This window comes from Medicago truncatula, chromosome 1 (genome assembly GCF_003473485.1).
Source record: "Medicago truncatula cultivar Jemalong A17 chromosome 1, MtrunA17r5.0-ANR, whole genome shotgun sequence".
Lineage (NCBI taxonomy): Eukaryota > Viridiplantae > Streptophyta > Magnoliopsida > Fabales > Fabaceae > Medicago > Medicago truncatula.
In genome coordinates, this window is record NC_053042.1 from 42,192,792 (window position 1) to 42,216,294 (window position 23,503).

The following is a 23,503-nucleotide window of genomic DNA, read 5'->3' on the forward strand; positions in this document are numbered from 1 at the left end:
TTTGCTACCTTGCCTTGGTAAATACTTCATATGATAATCAATTGCAATTGTTGCAGCAACATAATATATGTTTAATGATAACCTAAACCCTAGACTATATCACTCATACTCGTATAGAACCCACCCTATCAAATCCTTTGTATAATCTTTAAAGGTCATTATTAAGACTCTATTTTGCTTATCCTTAAGCATTTATAAAACATAATATCTAAATTGTTTCTCATCCAAAGGTCCGTCTTCCTTTGCACTTTTTAATATTGCAACACATGTTGGAATATAAAATTGTCCATTGACATGAGATGTTGCTTTACTTTCAGCCTTTTCAACTTGATTATGATTTTCTTCTTCTTGGACTATTCGTTCTAATGTTTTTCTCATAGTTGGTGTATCACAACCTTTGCCTTACTCTTTTTTGCTTTCTCATCCATATTTGGCGAAACCATTCTTTTATTTTTTTATTGAGTGTTTTCCACATGGCTTAACTCATCAATGTTGAGTTCGTCATTAGATTCAATAATTTCATGCGCCACATATGCAGTAGTATTTTTTCCAGTAGATTCTAATGTCACACCCATAGCTGGTGCCCATGCACATTGACTAGTTGCCATAATCTCCCCAAATATGATCATTGAAGCTTCTTGGTGTTATGCCCTTTCTACGGTCACATACGTTATAATGGCGATCTACAAGCTATTTTGACATATTTTCAATCAATAAAGATAGGCAGACAATTGGAAATCTGCCAAAATAGCATGCAGATTGACATTATAATCTATGCAATGGTAAACAAAAAAGCATATGACACCGGAAAACCCATTGACCCATGGGCATGTAACAAGAAAAATGCAAAAACCAATGGTTATCATTTAATTTTTTTTTTATTAGCATTTGTCACTGCTTAAAAATATAAGGGTTGCTCGAAAACAACAAAGTTGCCACCAAAATTTATTAAAATAGGAAAAACCTTTTAAAACGAAAAAAATGATCGTTTAAACCAAATTTCGGGTTTAGGGGTCGAGTATCTGCAAGGAAGAGTTTTTCTTCTTCTTTCTATTATTGTGCTTGACAAGAGTGGTCTCCCGTCCCAATGCGACAAATAATTCAAAACTACACAGTTCTTCGATTTTTTTTTTCTTTCCCAGTTGCATTATAATGAAAGAACAATATGTTGATTTGATGAATGTGAAAAGTTTTTTATGACGAGTTTGCTTATCTTATTACAAATGCACGCGATAATCGCAATAAAATGTATTTAGCATAGTTATCGATTTTGAAATTTCTGTGATGATCAAACAAAAAGAGGATTTGGCGCGTAGTCATCGACTTTGATATTTTAACGATGACCAAACAAAAACATGATTGCAATAACTACTAATTTTGAGATTCTCTGATGACCAAACTAAAAAAAAAGATTTGAGGCAATTAATGACTTTTGAGATTTTTTCGATAATCAAACTAAAAAAGATTTATCGCAACTATCAACTTTGAGATTTATCAAATTAAAAATATTATAATGACCAAATTAAAAAAGGATTTAGGAGTAGTCATTACTAATATTTTAGATTTGGATTTATATTTTTACAACTTCATGATGACCAAATTAAAAGAAGATTTAAAGTAGGGACTAGTTTTACTCTTTGAGATTTGAAAATATTTAAGCTGATCAAAGATGTGGTGTTTATTTCTTTATTTATACTCTTTCGGTTCTATTAAATTAAAACTTTGACTTAATATCTTCACAATTAAGTTGTATGAGCTCTAACCACTAGGTTACTTGACTAAAAATAAAATAAAAACTTTGATTTAATATAAATAAATCTTATGACATTCAATCAATACTCTTCGTAACTTAAAAACAATCTTGTAGTATTCAATTAGGATTATTTGTAATTAAAATAAATTCTTGTACAATTGAAAAACATTTTAATTTTGAATGATTGTTTACTAAATAGGATTTTGATAGATTTTGTTGGGTTTTTTTAGTGAATTTTAGCACAAAAAAGTCTTTCATGAAAATATGATATTTCTATATATTGTTATTTCTATGATTTTACCTTCTCTCTTATGAAAAATAAAACAAATAAAAGAGTGTATTGAGAATACTATAAAGATAGTGTTTTATAAACATTACAATGATTATTTGAAATTCATAGAGTTGTGTGAAATCTTATAAATTTACAGTCATTTCAAACTGTTTAAAATTTTGTAATATAAATCCTTTGAAATTCAAATTATAATTCTTGATTGTTTTATAAAATTTTAAAAATCATCAACATCTTTCAAAGTCTTTTAAAATCTACAAAACTTTTAAACAAAAAATGTCTTTTAAAATTATGATTCAATACACATATTCGTACCAATATCCACATTTTTCGTATATCACTTAGTTGTCTACAAACTATCTAAAAACTGACTGTCCATCATTCTTCATTTAAAAAAAAGAAATTTTAACTAATGCCTTCGAAAAACTAGTTAAAAACTTCAAATGGTAACTTTTTATTAAAATGTGTGATAAAGTGCTTTAGAAATCGAAAATTTTAATAATTTTAAAGAATAATTACTTAATCTAAAATGTTTAAAAAGCGGCGAAAAATACTCCTTTTAAAAATGAATGATTAGACTAACACAGCGTGATTTGACTGAATTTATATGTAAAAAAATTATACACGGTCGATAAAGATTAAAAATGAAAATAATGTATATGAATAGTACGTATGAAAAATAGTAAAAAGTGGCTGGTCCATTGGAATGTGTAAGAGCCAATTGCAAGTTGCAAGCAAACACAGACATTGGACAACATATCCGGTTAAGTTTCAGCAACAGTTCAATTGAAGATAACGAATTGAATCCGTTATTCATTCCTTCTTTCTCCACTTCCACCCGCCATGGTTGCTCTCACCCTCTTTCCACCCACTCAAACCCTTCTCCGCCCTTATCTCCATTCCCCTTTCCCCTCCCCCAATTCAAAATCAAAATTCATTCGCAATCGCAATCACCATAACCCCATTCTCCGTCTCCGTTGCTCCATTGCGGAGGAATCCACCGCATCTCCGACTAAAACCACCTCAAAATCAAATTCCGGAGAGTCCTCATCCGTTGATTGTGTAGTTGTTGGTGGTGGCATCAGTGGCCTTTGCATCGCTCAGGCTCTTTCTACAAAGCATGCTCATGGTGTCCCCAATGTTGTTGTTACAGAGGCGAAAGACCGAGTTGGTGGGAATATTATTACTGTGGAGAGAGATGGGTTTCTTTGGGAAGAAGGTCCTAATAGTTTTCAACCTTCTGATCCTATGCTCACCATGGTGGTATGTTTGTAATCAATGTTATTTCCTCTTTAGAGCTTCATTCGTAACGTGGTGCATGCAATTGGTTGAAATTGAAATTTTGATTGAGTAAATAGTTATTTTGCTTTTGAATGTCTTAGTTTTGTCATTACAGTCTCTAGATGTCTTAGTTTGAGTAAAAAAAGCATTAAATATGTCATTTTTTTTTTAGTAAATTTGGTCCTTGAATGTGTATTTAGGTTCTGTCTTGTAAAAAATTGCGGATAATTGATAAATTAGCGGCTAGCGGATACTCCCTCCGTCCCTGAATAACTGACCTATTTGTAAAAAATATTTGTCCCACAATACTTGACCTTCTCAGATTTCTAAGCAAAATTTAACAGATTTACCCCTTATAAATACTTTTTGTGGTCCCCATGTTAAAGTTTGTAGTGGAACAAAGAAAGTAATCATTACTTAAAAGTGAAAAAGTTTCAAAATAATGACAAGGGCAACTCAGTAAAAGTATCACTCTCTTTCTTTCATCTTTACACTTTTCTTAATCTGTGTGAAATGGATAGGTCACTTATTAAGGGATGAAGGGAGTACTAGATAAGCTAACTGATAGTGGATAAACTAGTTGTTTGAATTTGTAGTGTTTGGTAAAATTAACGGCCGACCTAACTGATAAATATGAAAAGACATAAAAAAGATATGTTGAACTAATATTGATATTGGTTTTGTTTCCAATTAAGATAACAAGGGCAAGATTGAGAAAAAAATTGATAAGCTATAAGCTACTTGAAGTGGCTTATCAAAAAACGCAATAAGCTAGTAGAAAATCTATAATCTTGTGAAAAAAATGGTTACCAAACAGGTCTAATTTGGTCATACGAGCTTATAAGCTATAACCCATCTGCTATAAGCTCAAAATGTTGTCTTATTAAACAGACGCTTTGTTGTTTTGTTTGGTTTTTGGAGCAGATGCTAGTTGTTTTTTTGGCTTTTGGATGTGTTTTAACTATTAATCAGCTTGGTTCTTGAAAATACTATAAAGAAGACACACTCAGCTAGAGATGTTTTTGTAATTTTTGAACATTCAGAGAATATATTGGCACCGCCTCACACATGTTGGTAATATAGTTTTGGTTGTTTCATTTGTGCAGGTGGACAGTGGTTTGAAGGACGATCTTGTTTTGGGTGATCCTGATGCACCTAGATTTGTGTTGTGGAATGGGAAATTGAGGCCGGTGCCGGGAAAACCAACTGATTTGCCTTTCTTTGACTTAATGAGTATTGGTGGCAAGATCAGGGCTGGCTTTGGAGCACTTGGAATTCGCCCTCCTCCTCCAGTGTGTTTTCTTTTGATCCCTTCCTTTTGTTTAATTTTCTCACTATGTCAAATGAAATATATGGAACTGCAAGGATAAATAATGCAGGTGTTCTTAATTGGATTTTCTCATATGATATAATATTGACGAAGGTGACAGGGTCATGAGGAATCGGTTGAAGAATTCGTGCGTCGAAATCTTGGTGCTGAGGTTTTTGAACGCTTGATAGAGCCTTTTTGTTCAGGTTTGAGCCACCAACTTTTTCATTGTCCTGTTGTTCACTCTCAGTTGTTATTCTTTTCAACCAATTACCTACTTTTATATTCTGGTGGAGATTTCTGTATTATATAGGAGTTTGGACCCTATAACATTCAGCTCTTGGCGAATGAAATGGAACCCATCATGATAACTGCTTTTTGGCCTAATAGAATAAGAAGTTTCGTAGACTTCCCAAAGAATATTTCAAATCCACCCCCAACCTGTCTCTTAAAAACTGAAATTTAAAATTCGCATAGATTAAGACTTTGGGAAACTTTTCTAAAAAAAAAAAATGGCAATATTTCTATGTTCATATGAAATTTGTAACATAAGTGGCTACACTTTTTGTGGCTGTTCAGCATCTTTTTGCATATCGTGTTACTTTAGGGTGTAATTACAATTTTGGTCTCTCTAGCTTGATCTATGTGTGATTTTTGTGTGATTTTGGTTTCTCTGGTTGTTTTTCGAGCAATTTTAGTCGCTCATGTTTTTAATTTTTTCAATAAGTCCTTCCGCTCCTTTTCATTTGTTTAAACCTCTCAACTTCTCATAATATTAAATTATTTTAGACAGTATTTCACTTACAATTCTCCAAAAAAATATCCAACTTAATTTGAAACAAAAAATCTCAAATCTTCTCTTGAAATCCTAATCTTGCATTCTACAAAATTCGTCAAATTTATCAAAAAAAATTACAATTAAACTTTTGCTTTTATTTCATATCTCAAATCCATTGTTGAGGCCGGATATTTTAATATGAAATGAGACTTCAGAGGATTTATGTGAATGACAATTGATGATAAGACCATATTTGATTAATATTTAAAATAGAGGGACTAAAATCGCTCGAAAAAAACTACAAAGACCAAAGTCACAAATAACTTAAACTATAGGGCTATAGTGTAATTAAGCCTTAATTTGATAAATGCACCGTTTTTCCTTTCTTCCAATTTTTCCTCATATAAACGATGACAAGCACTTACTCCAAGAAGTGACAAGCTTACTTCATCTTCCTTTTCTTTAATATCCGCATTAAGGTATTGAAAATCATGCTTAGCTGATTTTTGTCATATACAGGTGTCTATGCTGGTGATCCTTCAAAATTAAGTATGAAAGCAGCTTTTGGGAAAGTGTGGAGGCTCGAACAAAATGGTGGTAGCATTATTGGTGGCGCCTTCAAAGCAATACAAGAGAGAAATAAAGTTTCAAAACCACCTCGTGATCCGTAAAAATACATTTGCTCTAAGTTTTTGGATATTTTGCCATAGTTGATGGGTTAGTTTACTGATTGCAACAATTATGTAGGCGTCTGCCAAAGCCAAAGGGTCAAACTGTTGGATCATTCCGGAAGGGACTTACCATGTTGCCAAACGCAATTTCTGCTAGGTATTCTTTGTTGTTTTATACCATCGTTGTAGTTGTTTCACCAGTATTCACGTGGGTGATGTTCCTGTAACCTGTTGGCAGGTTAGGTAACAAGGTGAAGTTATCTTGGAAGCTTTTAAGTATTAGTAAACTGGATAGTGGAGAGTACAGTTTGACGTATGAAACCCCAGAAGGAGTTGTTTCTTTGCAGAGCAAGACTGTTATCATGACCATTCCTTCCCATGTTGCTAGTCCATTGCTGCGACCACTGTCTGTAAGTTTTTCTAAAAAGTGGATTATATCAATGTTCCATGTGATGACAGTTTTATTAGTTGAATATTTGGACCTGGGCCACTTGTCTTATTGAATTTGTGTTTTTGTAAGTATACACGTCTTGGTACCTTACTGCAGGTCTTTAGTTTTCTTTGCTTGCGCATCTTTTGCCTCTTTGATTGTTTAAGTGTTTATTGTGTGTGCAGCGTGCACACGCATTTGCATTTGCTTTTCTCCCCATGATTTCACATTTCACTATTTATCATCCTCTGATTTTTATAGAAAAATCATTTCGTTCCTGTTCAACATATGGATAATTTTAATTTACTCTGCAGAAGAGTTTTTGTTTTTCCAAAAACTTACAACTACGGATAATTTTGTTTGGGTTTTGTTTAGTGATTAGCAGGTTCTCGGGTAGACCATAGACAGTTTTCAGAATCAAAGACAAAAATTTGGCCTACTGCAAGAGTGTATGGCTGTTAAATATTTGGATGCCTTTAAGTCTGAAGAAACCAGTATTATCATATCAATCACAGTTCCTTGTTTTTTTAATTGGCAATATCATTCCTTGTTTATTTGTGCCTGAGTTTGAAATTATTGTTAATTGAGAAATTTAGAAAACCTTGTAATATTTTAGAGTTATGTAGTTGTAGTGCAGTGGTACACTAGTAGTGATATGCGAGATAAGCCTGCATGCAAAAAACCCGTAATGTTTCCAGCTATTCCTTAGATGCCACATAGCAGAAGCTATATAGAACCAGATTCCTTAAATATCGGTCGTTTACTTCAAAGCCAGGGTTTCAGGATCAGGATATCACATCCCATTTGAGATAGGCTTTGGCTTGAGACTAATAATAACAAAAAATGCTTGTCAACAAATAAGTTATTTCTGAATGGCCAATTTCTGGCATGATAGTCGCCATCATATAAGTTGAGGCATTTATGCCTGACTACATTTCAACATCTCTTGCAGCCTGCTGCTGCAGATGCACTTTCAAAGTTTTATTATCCTCCAGTTGCCGCAGTTTCCATTTCCTATCCAAAAGAAGCCATTAGATCAGAATGCTTGATAGATGGCGAGTTGAAGGGATTTGGTCAATTGCATCCACGGAGCCAAGGAGTGCAAACATTAGGTAAATATTTGAATTTATAATGCAAAAGTAGAAGCTCACTCCAATTTAAGTTGCCACGCGATTTTTTAATAATTACCATCCAAGTATAAATTATGAACTGTAGAATGTGTTGTGTAGTTTTGGAAGGTATGGTAATCATAACGTATTTGTGGGTTTGACAGGAACTATATACAGCTCATCCCTTTTCCCTAACCGAGCACCACCTGGAAGGGTTCTACTCTTGAATTACATTGGAGGGGCTACCAATTCTGGGATTTTATCAAAGGTAGGACATTTATATTCAACATGAACATGTAAGATAGATGCAATTGTTTGAGCTGCTATGGTGTCAAATAAGGCGAAAGTGAACGAGGTTCTTTTCCTGCTTCTTTGTTGTTGGAAACTCCAGGGATAGTAAAGAAGGACTAATGATTTTCATCAGAACTCTGGTCCAGAGTCCAGTGAACTTGTTTCAAGTGTTTAAACTTCTCTTCACATATAATAAAATTTTAAATTTAGTTTCTGAAGAGAATTTTTGAAATCTTAGTCAAAGGAGTACTCTTCGATAGAAGAGTACTATAGGCCGCTGTTCTGCTTCAATGTCATGATGATTGGTGGTTCTGGGTTTTAGGCATCCTCTCTGCTATTTGATTGTGTACCTGTTCTACTTTCATTTCTCTATCTGTATTATCAGATTCATTTTCATTCTTTTTGAGTTACTCCTAAAGCCTTTTGTTTAAATGCAGACGGAGGGTGAACTTGTTGAAGCAGTTGATCGAGATTTGAGAAAAATCCTTATAAACCCAAATGCTCAGGATCCAATTGTTTTGGGGGTTAGAGTGTGGCCTCAAGCTATTCCACAGTTCTTAGTTGGACATCTTGATCTTCTAGATGCTGCTAAAGTTTCTCTAAAAAATACTGGATTTGAGGGGCTGTTCCTTGGGGGCAACTACGTGTCTGGTGTTGCCTTGGGAAGGTGTGTTGAGGGAGCCTACGAGATAGCAGCTGAAGTAAATGATTTTCTCTCGCAGAGAGTGTACAAGTAGCGGTGTGTCCATTTCATTGTAATGACAAAGTTTATCAGATTTATTGTGTTAGGTTCTGGGTGGCTTCTGTTACGGGTATTTTTCATCCACTTACACATGCATTTAGCAAGGTAGCTATCACTTTGCCACCCCCATGTAGATTTTGACCAGATGTATGTAAATCCAGACAATGTTTTGAAATAATTGTAGAATTTTTGTCTTCAAATATACATATTTTGTTTGGATAGATTTTTTTGTAGTTAATTCACTTTCTGGCAGATGGTTTCCCGTTAGCTCAAATCCAGTCAAAATTGATTTCTGGCCCTACGGTTTGTGACAGATGAGCAAAGAAGAATTTCTACATGGCAACTTTGGGTTGGATTTTTGCTATAAATAATAATGCCCCGCCTTTTATTACAAGACTCGATGAGAATGGAAAAAAATACTAACATAACAATTAACATACTAATATTTGTTATTAAAAAATAATAATAATCATAATAATCGCTCCTTTTATTGTAAGACTCCCTTGCCATCGCTCCTTTTATTGTAAGACTCCCTTGTCGAATTCACATGTATTAAGAAAAGTAGTCATAATGTTAAGTGAGAATTAGAAATATGTCTTAATGGTAAACTTGAATACTCTATCCATATCTAATTATAAAATCTCTTTTAAAACCTCTTGTGGAGCGAATTAACTTTCACTAGAAATATTTTAGTATTTTTACGGTGTGTAAAGATTAAAAATGAAAATGGAAAGAGTTACTTTCCAGTATAAATTATACACATTAATAATACTACTAACTTTTTTAATATAAGAAAAAGTATCAAAAAGTCATATAAATAAAGACAAACGAGACTAGGGATATTATGTAAAGGAATCACAATTGTAGTATGCAGAATTTTTGTTGTTATAAGATGTACATAAGAGTTTTAAAAATCATTTTATAGAAAGGGATAAATAAATTTCAAAAGTCTTATGACAAAGATCGGGATCCTCCATAATAAAATCTGCACAATTGTTGTTTTCAACCTCAACCGTCGATTTACTAATACAACAACTTTGATTATGTAGTATAGATCTTGACAATTTCACACAATTTAGGATTTTGACCATTCAATTCAACTTGGACGGTCTAGACCAATTGCTCCGTCACACAAGAATTATTACTCAAAGTAATATAGACATTTAGAAACCAAATAAAAGAGCATGAAACAATGCTTGTATAAATTCGACTACTATTATTCCTGGTGGGGACATCCTTACATGGGAGGTTTCAAAATCAAAACTACTAGAAAGTTTGACCAATGAATATAACCATGGATGGATTTCAAAGGAAATGTGCAATGATAACGGTTAAACCAAGCAATGAAAAACAAGGCGTTAGAAAAGGAAAGATAAAGAAATTGGTAGATTTGGTCTTCACATTTCTAGACACATGAGTGAGACTATTTAAGAAAAAGCGGATTTGTGTTACACTATGCTTTTTATAAGGTTCAACATAAAGACTGCATGGGGGAGACCACATGACACTTTGATGGCTACTTCAAACAACTTACTGTTACAATGGTGGGGAACATTTTACCTTTTTACTAACTTTTTTCACCTCGTTTGAATATTTTGGAGAACATTCCTCTTTAAATACCACTTGCCAGCCATATCTTTAGATCCAATTAAACTTGTTAGTAGGGTGAAGTTTAGCATAAGAAAGGCTAATTTTCCTATCATGGAAAAGTTAGTTTTTAACCATTAGATCAAACCAAGAACAAATCCTTACCATACTCCCTCATCACTAGATTTTGTAATTTTATTATTTTAAAACCATTTTTTAAAAACAAAAAATATATTTCGAAATTAAAATAAACATATAAAAATAAAAAATAAATTTAAAAATATGGAAATTAATTTTCCAAAATTTTAAAAAATATAAATAAACTTGTTTTCAAAAAATTTAATTATGATTTTCGAAGATTTAATTTTTGTAATTTTCAAATTTAATTATGATTTTCCGAAACTTTGAAGAATTCTCGATTTCACCTTCAGGTAAGGTTTTACATTTTTTTCGAAATAAAAAAATTCTAAAAAAATATGGAAATTAATTTTTGAAAATTATAAAAATTAAATCTTCGAAAATCATAATTAATTTTTTTGAAAACAAGTTTATTTCAAAAAGTTTATTTATATTTTTTAAAATTTTGGAAAATTAATTTCCAAAATTAAGTTTATTTTTTATTTTTAAATGTTTATTTTAATTTCGAAATATATTTTTTGTTTTTAAAAAATGGTTTTAAAATAATAAAATTACAAAATCTAGTGATGAGGGAGTATGATAAGGATGTGTTCTTGGTTTGATCTAATGATTAAAAACTAACTTTCCCATGATGGGAAAAATTAGTCTTTCCCATGCTAAACTTCACCTGTTAGTACTAATGAACATGATGATATCAATTGCAATATGTGACACAAGAAGAGTGAAGAAAATTGCATTAGATTAGATACTGAGATGGATCTAATAAATATAAATATGTGAAACAAAGGACTAAAATAAACATGAATTTATTAAAAATAGTGTTTCTTTGTACAATAAAGTAAACGTACGTACGTAGTGTACATTAAAAATAGTGTGTTTCTAACATGTGTTGTATTAAATGAAACTTTTTTCAATTATTCTCCTTTATATGTTGGTATCAAATCGAGTTGATTGCCTGTCCCCAAGACCCTTTCTCATCATTTTATAACTAAGAAAGAAAGAAAAAAAAACATTTTTTTCAGTGGAAGGAAAAGAAAAGACATTAATACTTTAATAGATTCACCTTTGTCACGCAGTTCACGAAATTTGACCATAATATTTTGTTCTTTATCATCTTCAAATTTCTGGAGATATATTACTCTTTTTTTAATAAATGGGAGATATATTACTCTAAAAACTATACTCATTCATAACTTAAATAGTAAAAACAAAATAAAACGACAAGAAAAAGAGAAATAAATATACACAACAACCTATCACAAATGTTTTGTCTGGTATAGTTAATTCTTGAAAAGGAGTGAAAGAACATATGTAGAAATTCTGTTCCCATATTTTCTACCCACTTCATGGCATTCATGGAGTACCCATCAACATGTTTTCTTTGGTACGTAGCAATATTTTTAGCCTCATTTCTACCGATACTTTTGTACATTTGGTCTCGGCAACCAAGGTCCCTCACGAGCAATACCATGATTATATATTGGTACTACATTGAACATTGATTAGATAGATTTTACTACCTTTGTATATTGTATGGTTTGATATATCAAATTATCAATATATGTGCTCTTGTCAATATGAATTATGCCCTTGAATTGACTCATTATATATTACTGGTCACACACCCTGTCTAACTATTGTCGATCACTTTTTTTGACAACAACTATTGTTTCTCTTGAACTCCTATGTCTCACAATAACGTCATATTTGATAATTTTATACGCATTAAAGAAATAAAAATAAATGAATTTTTATTAATCATCGGTGTATATTATTATCATTGATGAAATAAAAAACCATATTTATTTTCATTATCAAATACGACGGTTAACTAATTTTTTTTTTTTTTACTAATCATCGGCGTATATTTTCATTATCATCAATGTACGATACAAAAAAAAAATTATGATATTTTTTTTAAGGATAATTTATGACATTTTGAGTGATGCACATAATATTAATTAAACGATACAATTAAAAAAAAAAAGAGTTAAAACTACGTTAAAAGTGGATACCAACACTTCTTTTAGGAGGAAAATGTGATAGTTATTCTATGTTTTTAACTCAGGATCTGTTTGATGCGCATGATACAATAGAAACATGATATGATAAGAAACTGGATAAAAATAAGATACGATGATAATATAGAGATATATCCTGTGAAGCCCCGATACTTCAAAATGGATGACGTACCGTATCCCCTGCGTATCCTGCACCGATACCTGCCCGATACTTTCCGATACGTATCCGGAGAGTATCTAAATATTAAATTTTATTTTTTTAAAAAATAATTATCCGATACTTTCCGATACATCCCGATACGCACGGATACTTGTGTTTTTTTATATTATTTTGATTTCTGTTTTTTTTTTTTGTGTAAAAAATAAGAATAAAAACATTATATTACTATAATATATATATATTTCCTTTATCTTTCTTTGGTGCCAGTACGACCCACACCACACCACACAACCAATTGCATCTTTCCCTTTCTAAGAAATTAGGGTTTCAACTTTTTCTTCCAAAGTGGTCGCCGTCCACTTTGGCCACCGTCGAACTATCCAAAAGCTTGCTTTAAAGCTTCCTGTGCAACCTTGTTCTTCCTCCTGTTGTGAGAGAAATTTGAGTACTTTCTCTTTTATCCATTCTTTGAAAAGAAACAAAATGGATCCAAAAAGGGTAGAAGATTTGGTTTATGTGCATATTAATCTTCGACTATTGTCAAGGAAAGAATGTGGATATAAGAAAGGACAATCAAGAATGTGGGACATTAGAGGAGATGCGCATGAACCGCTTGATGGTGTTGGAATTGAGTTAGCAGAGTTGTCTTTGGATGAACCGGATTTGGAAGTTGATCTGTATCTTGATGATGGGAATGGAGGAGAGGAGATGTAAACGTCAGTTACTTGTTAGTGTTAACTCTTAGTACTGATGTGTTCTTTTTTTGGATATAGTGATTCTTTTTTGGATCGATATAGTATATCACTAACAAGTTCATTTTGGATATAGTGTAGCATTGATGTATAACACTGATGGTGCTCTTAATTTTGGTATATATTGCGTATGTAATTGACTAATGACCACTCTCTTAATCGTCAATATTATATTTATATTAATGTGCTACGAGTCTGGTTTCTTGTGTTTGTTAATATACTTGCATAATAAAAAAATGGTTATAATTATATAGTACATTTAATTATATAATTTTTTTATTAACGTATCTCAGCCGTATCGTATCTTGATTTTTGAAATTTTACCGTATCGACGTATCGGTGCAGTATCGTATCCGTATCGTATCTCGTATCCGGGCTTCACAGGATATATCATATCATATTTTTGGTGCACTTATGATAATAAACTTTATAGTATTATTTTTTCATTTCATTTGTTTAATACACACATAACAACGATATGATAAGATATATATTAGATTTAATAACAAAATTATCATTGTAAAACCAATAACTTCTTAAAAAAAAAATCAACTTTTCATATTTTTAATTGACAAAACCAACACATAAAATTAATTATATAGTTTTATCTCTCAATCACACAGACCCAAACTAAAACTAATTAAACAACGATTAAAACAAGGTGACAACTAGAGTACCCATGGAAGAATGGTGGGTAATTTATCCCAACCAATACACATTAGCCACATAAGCATATTTTTAAGTGATATTCATGAACTATCTTGACCCCACCAACAAATTGTTCATTTTCATTAGTTGGTGGGTAAATTACCCACCATTCTTCAAAGGTAATCTAGAAAAAACCTTAAAACAAGTTTTGGAATTGAAGCAATGAATTGCCTTTCGAAAAGGGTTTTGTTCTGAAAATTGGAAGGAACAAACTAGTCTCAATTATACACGGATGTAGAAGGAACAAAAAAATTGAGAACACAAGCAAAATGTTTTGGAAAAATTAGGAACACACAAATCGGGTTCAGACGAAGCATGCACAAAAGTGAGAGAGGAAAAAGGAAGGCACACTGCGAGAGAAGAAGAAGGAGGGCACAATTGGAGAGAGGGAGAAAATTTTGGTTGGAGTTTCAGAGAATATGAAGAATAGTGATGATAGTGTGTTTTGTTTGTGGAGATTTGTCTTTTCCTATCAGATTGCTAACCCTCCAAAAATTAAAGATAAAAATAACAAAGGACGAGTATGATTGAGTTAGAAATATATCTAATTTATTTTATCATATTGGTGCACCAAACATGCCATCAAGATATATTTTTCCTCCGGTCTCAAATATTCTTAACAATATATATATATTTTTAAATATAAGCAAAAGTCTACTTAACTACTATGTTTGATGTGATTATCCCAATTTTACACTTAAAAGTAAATATTGATTCATTTTCTAAATTCACTAATGATTGCAGTATTCTACACTTCACAAGAAGGATATAATCGGAAATAATGTCTTTTTTTCTTCTTAATTAATGCACTTAACCCATTTTCTTAAATGATGTTTTTCCCCCCTTACAAACAAGACCAAAGGAAGTACTACTAAAGTTAAACTTATGATTTCATATAAGATCTTGAACCCTTGATTTTAATATTTGAAGCCTGTTAACAAACTTAGCATCAGACAAATGCCAACAAATGTCTCTTAGGGCACTTGTTTAGATATTTAAAGCAGAATTTTTTTTCTTTGAAATCATGATCTCAACACATTAAAATTTCAAAAAAGAACCATTAAATTTTTACATAAAATTTTTAAATCATTTATTCTTTTGAATCCTTAACAAACATACTCCTGATTTTAAATTCTGATTAAAACAATTATTTATTGGATTTTTTTTTTAAGGATTTGTCAGATTGTTTATATTTCCTAATTAAACTCCAGATTAACGTATATTCTTTTGAGAAAATATGTTAAAGGATATGTTAAGATACAAAAAATAACCATATATTTTTTTTATACAGTTAATTATATTGTTAAATTTTCGTAAGTAAAAAAAAACACTCATTGCCCATAGTACACTTTATTTATTGACACCTATAATTGTCGGCTACCATGATAACATTTTTGGTCTACAAATTGCATAGGAGCAAGAAAAAAGAGTATGCTGGGTGGCGCTAGCTGCTGCTGAAAAAGTCCTCTTCATATCTTTCTTTCTTTATTATTTAAACCTTAAGGTGGCGGCTTATTCTTCTTACTACTACAATATTCTTTACCAAATTCTACATTTCCACAATGGGAAAAGGTTCCACTTCTTCTTCCTCCTCTTCCAACAGTAGAAGAAGGAAACATAATTCCTCTAATGTTTCATCCTCCATCACTCACCAAAATCCTGATCAACAACATCTTTTTCCTGATCTTAACCTTGGATTGAGCATTTCCACCACTCAACAATATGTTGATTATTCCACCTCAAGGTATGTTAAAGCAAAACATGAACCTTAAACTACTATGTTTGTGTCATCACTTTATTAAATTTTGTATTATTTATCATGTTAGGGGACATTGGCAACCAATTCAGCAACAAGGTGGTGAAGTAAATGACTGCAGTGATTACAACAGTGCCTTCTTTGTGAAGGTTTACATGGAAGGCATTCCAATTGGGAGAAAGCTCAATTTGCTAGCTCATAATGGCTATCATGAGTTGGTTAATACACTTGAACAAATGTTTGATACTACCATTCTATGTAATTACCATTCCCCCTCATTATGCATTTTTAATTCTTTCTTTGTTTGGTTAAATGAGTAATGATGGATTAATAATGTGACTTTGTTATTTCACCAGGGGGGACTGAAATGGATGGAGTGCAATCAGAGAGATGTCATGTGTTAACTTATGAAGATGGAGAAGGAGACTTGATTATGGTTGGGGATGTCCCTTGGGAGTAAGTTAACTTAACTATGACTTTTTCACAATTCAGCCACTTTAATTTTAGGTGAATTTGGCATAATTATGGTATTTTAGTGTGATTTTGACACAAGTTCATTTGGAAACTTAAACAAAATCAGTGTCGCCAAACCAGAAATCACAGTTACCGTAATTTTACCAAATTCATCGTCAATTCAAACACGTTCTTATAGAACATTATATTTTTGGTCATGTAGGATGTTCTTATCATCCGTGAAGAGGTTGAAGATCACAAGGGTTGATGCATTCGGGTTTTAATCAAAAGCATATATATTTGTTGAAGATCAAGCTTAGTCAAATGTAGTGAGACTCAATTTTAGTGATAAGAGATAACCAAAGTGATGATACTCTTAGATTATGTTTGAGGACTAGCAAGTGTGAGATAGTGAAAGAGAACAAAACCAAAATGAAGGGTTAACTAATTAATTTGTGATCCTTCATTTGAATATTTAAATTTTTGCAAAGTCCTTTAATATTAGGTCCATTTTAAATTAGAGAAGTGAACAAAGAAGTGTTTTGAAGGGTTATATGAGAAATTTAGTCAATTTTTTTATCCTTTTATGAAACTATTGAATAAATTTATATAGACACCATAAATACTTTTTGTCCACGCCTCTTACTTTACTTTATTTCAAGTTTCTAGAAGTCAACTTTTGGCTTCTATGTTGCCGACATAATCTCTCTATTGTTAAGATCTTGTTCCTCTCTGCACATTTCCACAAGGAAAATCAACAAACAAAAGGATAATTGCACAAAAATATACGAAGACACAGGAAACCAAGGTTGAAAATTAGAGCAGGTCATGTGCCAGGAATGAGGAGCAAAAAAGGGGACAAATATAAGTAGAAAGAATGTCGATAAAAGTAGTAAAGTAAATAGATGTCACGTAAATTAATTTTTTTTATTTGACAAATAATTTTGTCCCATAAAAATGTGGTTTTAAACTTGATCTATGATAGGTGTGTATGGAAGAACACTTTTTGTATAAAATACTAGTATCTTAAATTGTCATCATATTTAAAAAGATGGGAAATGCTAACCGGTGTCTTGGGACACTGGTTAAAGATATGAAAAAGGAAATTATATAGTAATTAATGCATTGTAATTGTGTAATTAATTTATAATAAAGTCAAAAACAGTTTTCTTTTATGATAATAATTCACTTTTATGGTATGGTCCCGAGGGCACCGATTAACAGGACCTTTTAAAAGATTAATATCTAACTTTTGATTAAGATACCTTTGAGTAATAACAAAAAAAAAGTTAAATAAGTAAATGATCCCTTAAATATACCAAAATTTATTTTAATGAAAAAGAAGTTAAAGATCTTGAGTTTAAACTCAAACAATGATTCATTAAATATTTAATTTACCGTCTAACTTGAAACATTTGTCCCTAAAAAAAAACGGTGGCTCGTCCTAACTTCAAACCTATCAAAACAATCACCAAATTCATGAAACCTCTCTATTGTCTTGTTAAAAGAAAAATCAGGTTTTTCTTCTTTTGTACTAAGAAGCATTTGCTTGGAAGAAAATTGTCATTTTAGTTCTAAACATGTGAGACAATGTCACTATAACATTATCAAAATGTATTAATATCATAAAAATATCATTGGGTATATTTTTTGTTAACAATTTGATGGATCAACTTCTCAAATCTTTCCGATAGATCAAACTGACTAGTGGATTTTATTGACCAAATTAACTAACCAAGAATCCGCTTTAAGACCATATTGATTAATAAAGACACATTCGATTTGATGATGTTTTTATAATGGAAAATGTTACATGAACACCCTTTAATCATACACCTTATTGTACATCCCATGCATTAAGGATATTTTGGTAAATTCATCTCACAACCATACTTTCTCTTTCATCTCCTCTCCCTTTTCCTTGCCACATGTCAGGATTTTGTGTGAATATAAGAGGTGTATTGCCACATAGGGGTGTACAAGTATCACCACTCTTTCATAATTTTGGTTAGTTCATAGATTACACTGATATCGTCCAACAGATACAAATATTAAAATGACTACTCGGTGACTTGAGTTGAGTCGAATAGCATTTTCCCATCCTTGACTCTTTGCTAGATTTTGTTCAATTGTTATTTTATCCATAAGAATCTAGGAAGCAAATTTTGATTTGAAAACAGTATTATGTTTAGAACTCAAAAAGCATTTGTGATTTTGATGTATGGTCCAACAAATAGGTGTATACTACTTTAACTTTGCATGTTATAGACTACTTAAATCTCAGGCAAAATTAAGCATGTAGTCGTTTAAGTTTGACTATTTTCTCTCTTTTTTTTTTTTTTTTTTTTTTTTTTTTTTTTTAAATTGATCATTTATGCTACATTTTGTTTGCTTTGTTAATCTTTTTTAACAATTTTTTTTTATTACAAAAATAGTATGCTTACAATTTTAATATTGAAATGAAGCGGTGATACATTGACACTCTTAGATAACATACACTATTTAACATCCATACAAATATGTGGAATGCGGCTTAGATCCCATACACACTCAACAACTTTGTCTCTCTCCTCTCATCTCTTCCTCTTCTTCCTTCACCTTCACTAGCCTCCACCACTGACCTCACCCCCAAATCTCCCTACTCCACCGCCGCCCTCTTCTTCGACCTCAATCCCTCCTCTTCGGTCACAACGCCATCACCCATCCTTCTCTTCACCACCGCCGTTCACCCCACCATCGAAACTACTCAAATCAATCCATCATCACCACCCCACCTCATATTTTCTAACCACGACCCACCCATCCAACTTTTTCGTCACCATTTGGCTTGAGATCTGGCGTGGTGGTGGTGGTTTAGATCTGGCGTGCTCTGCCTAAGATCTCACTGGCCATGGCGTTGTCGGGTCTAGTTCCTTCTTTGGCAGCAGTGGTTGTAGAGCACGACGTGGTGGTTCTCCATGGTTGTGGACAGAGAAGTGTAAAAAGATTACGGAGTTGACTTAGAGAGAACGAGAAGGAAAGGATGGAGATGATGATGAAGGGCGGGCGGAGGGGAAGAATATGAAAGAGAGAAGAAGGGTCGTGGAGAGAGAAGAGACGACTGAGTTTTTTTTGGATGAATAAAATATAAAAAATTAAAAACAAATGCTTTGGTGTGTATGGTAGAGTTGTCAATTGAGCCGGTCCAACCCAACCCGCCTCGATTCGGTGGGCCAGCTCCTATAAATAGGCCAGAGAGGGTCGATCCACTTGATTTATGGGCTATCAAAATTGAGTCCATTCCAATTAGTAGTTGGTTGCATGGTTATTTTTTGACAAATAAATCAATGTGTTCGTAAACATAGTTAAATGATATATAAAACATCTATTTTTGTATTAGAAACATATCACATATATTGTTATTCGTCAAATAAATCAATGTGTTCGTAAACTTAGTTAAATGAAGTATAAAACATCTATTAGATCAACATCCATAAGGGATAAATAACCACCAAAATATCAATGCAAATGTAGTGATTATTTATCACAACTCACAAAGTGCAACCTTAAATACGATAAAATTTAGTCTTACATAACAAAACTATTTTATAAACAATAATTTTTTTTTGTATTCTTAAAAGGCTGGCTCGCAAACCAACGACCCAGCTCAAAAAGATATGCTCATTTTTTTCTGTGCTTTTTTAACGGCTTGACCCATACAAATATTGAGGGTCGATGGGCTGGTCCGACAAGCTTGACGTATTTGACCGGTCTAAGAGAAGGTATGAAAATAAAAGGTGTCTATGAAGAATTAGTCATTGAAATAATTATTTAAATCTTTTCCATAATTCTATGATATTCTGAAGAAAAAAAATTCGAAAATTTCAATATATATTAATCTTTTTCACAATTTTTTTAAATATTTCCAGATTTTTTTTTATAATTTTTCCAGATTTTTTCAATTATTTTTTTAAAATTTTTCAGTATTTTTATTAATTTTTTAAGTTTTTTAATTTTTTTTACTTTTTATTTAAAAAAAATATAAATGCCACGTGACGTTCATTCACACGCATGGCATAAAAAAATAAAATTGACACGTCACTGCTACGTAGGAGATTCTGCTGACACATTGGGATGAGGGGCCAATCCTGAAGAATCTTCATTTTTCAAAGGTGGAATCCAAAAAAATAAAATTACAGGGGTTAAAACCAAATGTGCATTATATTACAGGGCCCAAAAACACTATTAACCCTACTTGTTTTATCATAAGAAACTGGAATACCATCAAATAACTAATCTAGTAGTAGTTTTTTTTCCTTCTATTAGCAAAAGAAAAAAAGAAGATATTCTAACTCATTCATCGAAGTTTCGATATTCTGTCCCTTCAAAGTTCAAATAAATCACACTCACGACATCATCTTTACATTTGCAATCACAACATTACACTATCCGATTTTACCAACAAAAATCATTTTGTTTCTAAGTAACGAAAGACATACCAAATGACATACCCTTGGACATACGTGTCATGATGTATAAAGTGACTAATGACATTGTAAAATAAACACCATCAAATGGAGTTCAGATATGCTCCATTTAGGCTAAACTCCATTTATATGGTTTGGATGTAAGATATATGGCAAAAAAATATCTAACGGTTGAGATTTTAAATTAAAAAACAATAAAAGGTTGTTGCGATATAAGAGAATAAGGGAACATGATTTGTTTGATATTATTATGTATTTTTATTAAACAAATATTTATTTTTTAATTTAAAATTTCAACTGTTAGATATTTTTTTGCCACATGTCTTACATCCAAACCTCAAATGGAATAAATAGAGCTTACCCAAACTACATCAAATCCCATCTAAACATATACCAAGGACCACACATTGTAAAAAAAAAAAAAAAAGGTATAATCAAATGATTATAATTCTCATTGTGATCAAATCAGAAAACACATCATGTTTTATAGTTCGAATCAATTACCCCCTCTTTAAAATGAATTAAAGCTTCCCTCACTTGTAATTTTTGCATCATTAACCTCCACAAAAACCACCGGCACCTGGGATGGTATAAACTGCACTTCTCCATAGCCCATGGTATTCCTTTGATAATTTTTTAGAATGATTAAGATACTTTATTAAGCTCAACTCAACAACAATGACTAACCCCTCTCACATTGAATCCTTTCAAAGGTTTAGGGATCCAATCCCATGAATGTTTATGTTTCCCCTCCATCTATTTAAAAATTAAACTGTTTTCGACCAAATAATCAATAATTTAAACTGCAAAAATTTAATAAACAACTATAGGATTTGTTAAAAAAAAAAAAAACAACTATAGAAAGCAGTAATTTCAAAATTTCACATATTTAAAATCATTATTTTAATAAGATTTTAAAAGCTATTATTAGATATTTATATATGAAAAAAATAGAATAATATCTGGAAAAAAAAGTCACCCTACTTTTTTTTTTAAAGTAAAATTCGCATTGCTGTTATTTTTCTTACTAACAAAAAGACAAGCACTTACATATCTGTCTTTCCGCTCTTTTTATTGAACTAACACTTGTAAATTTGAACGGTATTTTATATGAAATTTTGATATTGATTAAATTTATAAGTATAGATATTTGTGACTTTCAAATTATAACAAACTAAAAAAAACCATGTTTATCTTCCTTTCAAAAAAAAAAAAATCATGTTTATCTTTTTCAATAACAACAGTAATTTAACATATATAATATAAATCTTTATCTTTTTTAATACCACCAATAATATAACATTAATATAGGAAAATTTGATTAAGGGTATAATTGGAATTATAAAAAGTTCAGCCCAAATTTTCTACCCCCGTCATATATAATATTGATAATATTGTTCTATTGCACTGAGATATTTCCTATTTTAATGATATTTAATCTATACTATATATAAAGAAAATAATATGTTTCGGTTCTTTTGGGCTGACTTTTTTGTTATTTCAATTATACCCTTCAACATATTTTCCTATAATAAAGTTATATTATTGGTGTTATTAAAAAAGATAAGAATTTTTATTACATTTGTTATATTATTGTTGTCAATATGAAAAGATAAATATGGTTCGTTGAGTTTGTTACATTTGAAAGTCATAAATATCTATACTTAAAATTTTAATCTATATAAAAAAATTATATAAAATATTGTTTGTAATTTACACGCAAATTTCGATAAAATATCATTGATAATATACACGCGTTAGCGCAATAAAAATATTGGAAAGACTGGTACGTGAGTGCCCGTCTCTTTGCTAGTTGTATAATTAAAATTTAAAAAATATTATTAAAGGATAAAATAGAAAATAAATAGTTTAAATGGAGGGATTATTTTGATTAAGGAAGTGCACAATCAAAGACTCTTTTGGAATTTCGATACATTAAAGTAGTACTGTGACTATTCGTTGCACATTCATAGACCAAAATGACTTAATATTACCATAGATTCAAAGTGAAAGTAATAACTTAAAAATTATGCACATAATATTAATTAGAAGGTACAAGTGAAAAATAATAATTTAAGACTATATCAAAAAAATTGAAAATGACACTTCAATATATTCTTTTTACAAATGGACTGTAATTATGGAACAAAGGGAGAAATATTATTTGTTTTGGTTAGAATGTGCGGTTGTTTTTGTTCGGTCAAAGTTTAGTTCTGGTGTCCTCGTGCATGTAACACCCAAGGCTGACGAGGGTGGGGAGTGGTCACCGGTGCACAAGGCACGACAATGAGCGGCTACTGACAGCTTCTAGAGGAACCGAATCACACCGGAATGAGATGGTTCCTGAGGCCGTGCAGGTATGGGACTGCATGGTTGAAGGAAGGCTTATAAGAATTGTTTGGTACTACCTATATCAACAAGATGCATCTTCATTTCGGTAGCTCATTCCATAAGAACTTCACAGTTAAGCGTGCTTGACTTGGAGCAATTTTGGGATGGGTGACCTACTGGGAAGTTTCCCGGTAAGCGTGCGAGTGAGGACAAAACACGCGGAAAAGACTCGTGTTGGTTTATGGGGTCAGTCGGCAATCCTGAAAGCAGTCTGGGATGTTACAGTATAGTTCTGGTGTCCTCGTGAGCTTAGCTCGGCTGATATGGACAACACATAATATATGTAATCCGAGGTTCAAACCCGGCCATCACAAAAACAAAAGTATGGTTCTGGTCCGGAAGAGATGAAATATGAGCAAATTGAAAATTTAACTTCATAGCCTACATTTGTACATTTACCCTTAAAACACATAAACCG

At 31.7% G+C, this 23,503-nt stretch overlaps 2 protein-coding genes across 2 annotated transcripts; both read left to right on the forward strand.

The window, feature by feature from the left end:
• Positions 1–2,746: 2,746 nt before the first annotated feature.
• LOC25484740 (protoporphyrinogen oxidase 1, chloroplastic) lies at positions 2,747–8,831 on the forward strand. Its single transcript, XM_013613689.3, has 9 exons — positions 2,747–3,305; positions 4,430–4,615; positions 4,754–4,838; positions 5,930–6,077; positions 6,158–6,238; positions 6,320–6,491; positions 7,464–7,623; positions 7,785–7,888; positions 8,349–8,831. Exons 1-9 carry the CDS (start codon positions 2,886–2,888, stop codon positions 8,646–8,648), a joined length of 1,656 nt encoding a protein of 551 aa, XP_013469143.1. The 5' UTR covers positions 2,747–2,885; the 3' UTR covers positions 8,649–8,831.
• Positions 8,832–15,440: 6,609 nt separating this feature from the next.
• On the forward strand, positions 15,441–16,781 carry LOC25484741 (auxin-responsive protein IAA30). Its single transcript, XM_013613691.3, has 4 exons — positions 15,441–15,763; positions 15,846–16,033; positions 16,132–16,231; positions 16,452–16,781. Exons 1-4 carry the CDS (start codon positions 15,582–15,584, stop codon positions 16,510–16,512), a joined length of 531 nt encoding a protein of 176 aa, XP_013469145.1. The 5' UTR covers positions 15,441–15,581; the 3' UTR covers positions 16,513–16,781.
• The last annotated feature ends 6,722 nt before the right edge of the window (positions 16,782–23,503 follow it).

Bases quoted from the DNA above. Each gene is read 5' to 3' on its own strand.
- LOC25484740 (XM_013613689.3), top strand. From the start codon at position 2,886: ATGGTTGCTCTCACCCTCTTTCCACCCACTCAAACCCTTCTCCGCCCT. The intron at 6,492-7,463 runs GTAAGTTTTTCT...CATCTCTTGCAG, and splicing joins CATTGCTGCGACCACTGTCT to CCTGCTGCTGCAGATGCACT. The intron at 7,624-7,784 runs GTAAATATTTGA...TGGGTTTGACAG, and splicing joins CCAAGGAGTGCAAACATTAG to GAACTATATACAGCTCATCC.
- LOC25484741 (XM_013613691.3), top strand. From the start codon at position 15,582: ATGGGAAAAGGTTCCACTTCTTCTTCCTCCTCTTCCAACAGTAGAAGA. The intron at 16,034-16,131 runs GTAATTACCATT...TTATTTCACCAG, and splicing joins GTTTGATACTACCATTCTAT to GGGGGACTGAAATGGATGGA. The intron at 16,232-16,451 runs GTAAGTTAACTT...TTGGTCATGTAG, and splicing joins GTTGGGGATGTCCCTTGGGA to GATGTTCTTATCATCCGTGA.